At 34.6% G+C, this 3,237-nt stretch overlaps 1 protein-coding gene across 1 annotated transcript; it reads right to left on the bottom strand.

Moving 5' to 3' along the window:
• Window positions 1–274: 274 nt before the first annotated feature.
• LOC132130848 (olfactory receptor 52D1-like) lies at window positions 275–1,177 on the bottom strand. Its single transcript, XM_059542690.1, has one exon. The coding sequence runs from the start codon at window positions 1,175–1,177 to the stop codon at window positions 275–277; it is 903 nt and encodes a 300-aa protein (XP_059398673.1).
• Window positions 1,178–3,237: the final 2,060 nt, after the last annotated feature.

Genomic DNA, 3,237 nt, shown 5'->3' with positions numbered 1-3,237 from the left:
GTGTTCCAACATAATAGTTGTATAGCTCGAAAGATCGGATCAAATGCAATTGACAACATGGTTAGACTGTGTGCTTATTAGATTCACAGCAGATTTTTCTTTTTCCAGGTTGTACACACAGTACATCACACTATAAATATGTTTGTTAAAATCACACTCTTTCTCACAGTTTGTCACAATTCATTGTTAAAGCCAATTACATTTTACATTTATCAGTTTTAGCACATAATCAAGTTTTGATTGTTTGTGAAGCATTTACTCTTGATGCAACACATTAAGTGAAAACTCTTTTGCGCACTGCTCTAATATTTAACCCATAGATTAGAGGATTCAACACAGGCGGAACTATCACCAGTTCTAGAGCCAAAAAATTACGCAAGCTCTCTGGAATGTCATTTGCACCATATCTGCTATGCATAATATCAAAAAAATAAGCAACAGTGAAATTAATAAGTGAAAATATGTGTGGCAGACATGTTTGCCAGAATTTCTTTCTGTTTTCTAAAGATGCTTTACATGCAGCGATTAGTTTAAAGTAGGACACTACGATAAAAACTATAAAGCTTAAAAATATGACTGTCATGGCATATCCTAAGACATTGTTAACTAAATTTGATGCACAAGACAGTTTTACAATTGACCAGTTGTCACAATATAATTTGTCAATGTGATATTTACAAAAGGGCCTCAATTTTGATAACAGGACTGATGCAATTGAAAATGTGTTTGAAACAACCAATGAGAGCAGAACTAATTTTACACAGGTGTTTTTAGATAATTTGGAATGGTAGTCTAAAGGTTTGCATATGGCTATGTATCTGTCATAAGCCATCACTGTTAATATTGTGATCTCAGAAAGAAAAGAGCTGTAGATAACAAAGGTTTGCAAAGTACACATGTTAGTGGAGATCACATATGAATCCAGTATTAAATCAGACAAAATTTTAGGGTAGAATCCTGAGGCTCCATAAACCCCGTTTACACACAAATGACCGAGGAATATGTACATTGGTTCATGAAGAGCTTTCTCCGTGACAATGACCATAACAAGACGAATATTAATTGACAAGATGAGTACATATAATGAAAGAAAACAAATAAAATATACATGCCTATATGATTTAGTTTCTTTTGGCACCATAAGTGTCAGTATCACAGGATACGTCATGTTGTCCATCATGGTATGGATAGTCCTACAAATGACATTAAATTAACAAATGTTTGTAGCATTACCAACCATAAAACAATATTAGTCAAAGGCCAGTAAAACACATAACTAAAACAGACATTTAATGAAGCTTCCATTGTCATTGTTACCTAAATAAATAACGCAACCACAGTCAGAAAACAGGGAAAACAAACATACCGAATCCACAGATGGTTGCAAAACAGAAAGTAGTGAGGACTTTCTTGGTTTTATATTTACTGATTTGTCATTAGGGAAATATGTAAGAGATATTATAAAATTTCTTGGGATTAATTATGCACTCATGGGCAACACTTTGCAAAGACCCTTAATATGTTAAAATAAATATCAAATTTACCAACAATGCATATTAAATGCTTAACAAACAACCCCACACATGCTGTAAACATTTGTGTACACCCATTTTTAAAGGATTTTATTGTCGTTTTACCAAACGAAACCATGCTGCTTATAGCTCATATTAAATATCATTATATTTCATTTATTTATTTTATTTAATATAATGTAGGCTATTGGTGTTACAGGTATTTTGTGTTAGTTTCCATTTTCATGGACACTTGGTTTAATTTCATTTGTTACTTTTGTCCTATGTTCTAGTCTGTGTCCGAAAGCCTAAGCAACTGACTTGCTGCCTAGCTGCCGTATGAACCAATGACTTTGCAGGCAGTGTTTTTGCATGAAGGCACTTCATGAAAGTGATTTTGGACAGACTTCTGAGGCAGTGTAACGATTTAAAGATCTACAAGAAAATAGAATGAGTTTTGGTGATAACTAAACAAATATTTAATTGCTATAATATTGATTTCTCTCTAGAAATAACATCAAAAGTACAAAAAGTTGGTCAAAAAGTTGCTGCCTTCAATGTCAATCAGGAAGAAGGTACCTCTGGAGACAGGAAGTAACGCAAGAATTTGGATTCGAACGTGCCTTGATGCCTTCCTGACTTGGAATGCTGCCTCCGAAGGCAGCATTTTAGAGCTTTCCGACACAGCGCTAGGTTTCCTGACAGCCATCTTGGAAACCAATAAATCAGCACACCTGTTCACCCTTTAGTTAGTCATCTCAGTGTATTTAAGTTCCTCTTGGTTTTCTGTTGATTGTCAGTTGTTATCTGTGTTTGAGCTACACTGTTACACCTGTTTCACACTGCAAGCTTGAGCTTTGCATCAGCTTCATGTCAGCATAACTACATTGTCACTGCAGCATTCAGTATTCACACTGGAAGCTTTGTACAGTATCACAGTAATGCTACATATGTCTTTACAAAGAAAACTATACATTTGTTTTTAGAAGTTGTTCAGTGATAAACTTGAAAGTTTTAAAGTATTGACATTATGGGGTTTTGCATGTTAAATGCATATTAAATAAATGGTAAACAACAAAAACAGCTTAGATCATGTAGTTTAAGTCATACATCTATGGCCTGGTTTCATAGACAGGGCTTAGCCTAAACCAGGATTAGGCCATAGTTCAATTAGGACATTTAAGTAATTTTTATAAACATGCCTTAGAAAAAAACATTACTGGTGTGCATCTTGAGACAAAACAAAGGCACTGATACATTTTAAGATCAATCAGTACAAGTTTCTTTCATTTGAAACAACTCAGACTTGCATTTTAGTCTAGGACTAGGCTTAAGCCTTGTCTGTGAAACCGGGGGTATATGTGTTGTTTTTAATTTTTTTTTTTTTTTTTTATATTAAACCATACTTTATTAACACAGATTATTTTTTTTGTGATCAAAATGTCATCAACGTACACTGCTCATGGGCCATTCATGCTTGTGGTGTGAAACTGGCCTCAACCCTTATTTATCCAGTCGTTCCTGTGCTGAAAAAAGATGGTACAGTCCGCATTTGTGGAAACTGTATGCTGACAATCAATCAGTCAGGCAGCAAAAGTGGAGACTTGCCCTATTTCAAGAGTGGAAGACTTGTTCTTAATGTTGGTGGGAGGCAAAACTTTCACTATGCTTTACACAAGGAATATGTCTAGGTGTCAGGGGCTTCCAATACAGAAAAGTATAAACA

This window comes from Carassius carassius, chromosome 47, assembly GCF_963082965.1.
Source record: "Carassius carassius chromosome 47, fCarCar2.1, whole genome shotgun sequence".
NCBI lineage: Eukaryota > Metazoa > Chordata > Actinopteri > Cypriniformes > Cyprinidae > Carassius > Carassius carassius.
This window is presented reverse-complemented; position numbering and strand designations above follow the sequence as displayed.

Coding starts and splice junctions, on each gene's coding strand:
- LOC132130848 (XM_059542690.1), bottom strand. CDS start 1,177: ATGGACAACATGACGTATCCTGTGATACTGACACTTATGGTGCCAAAA.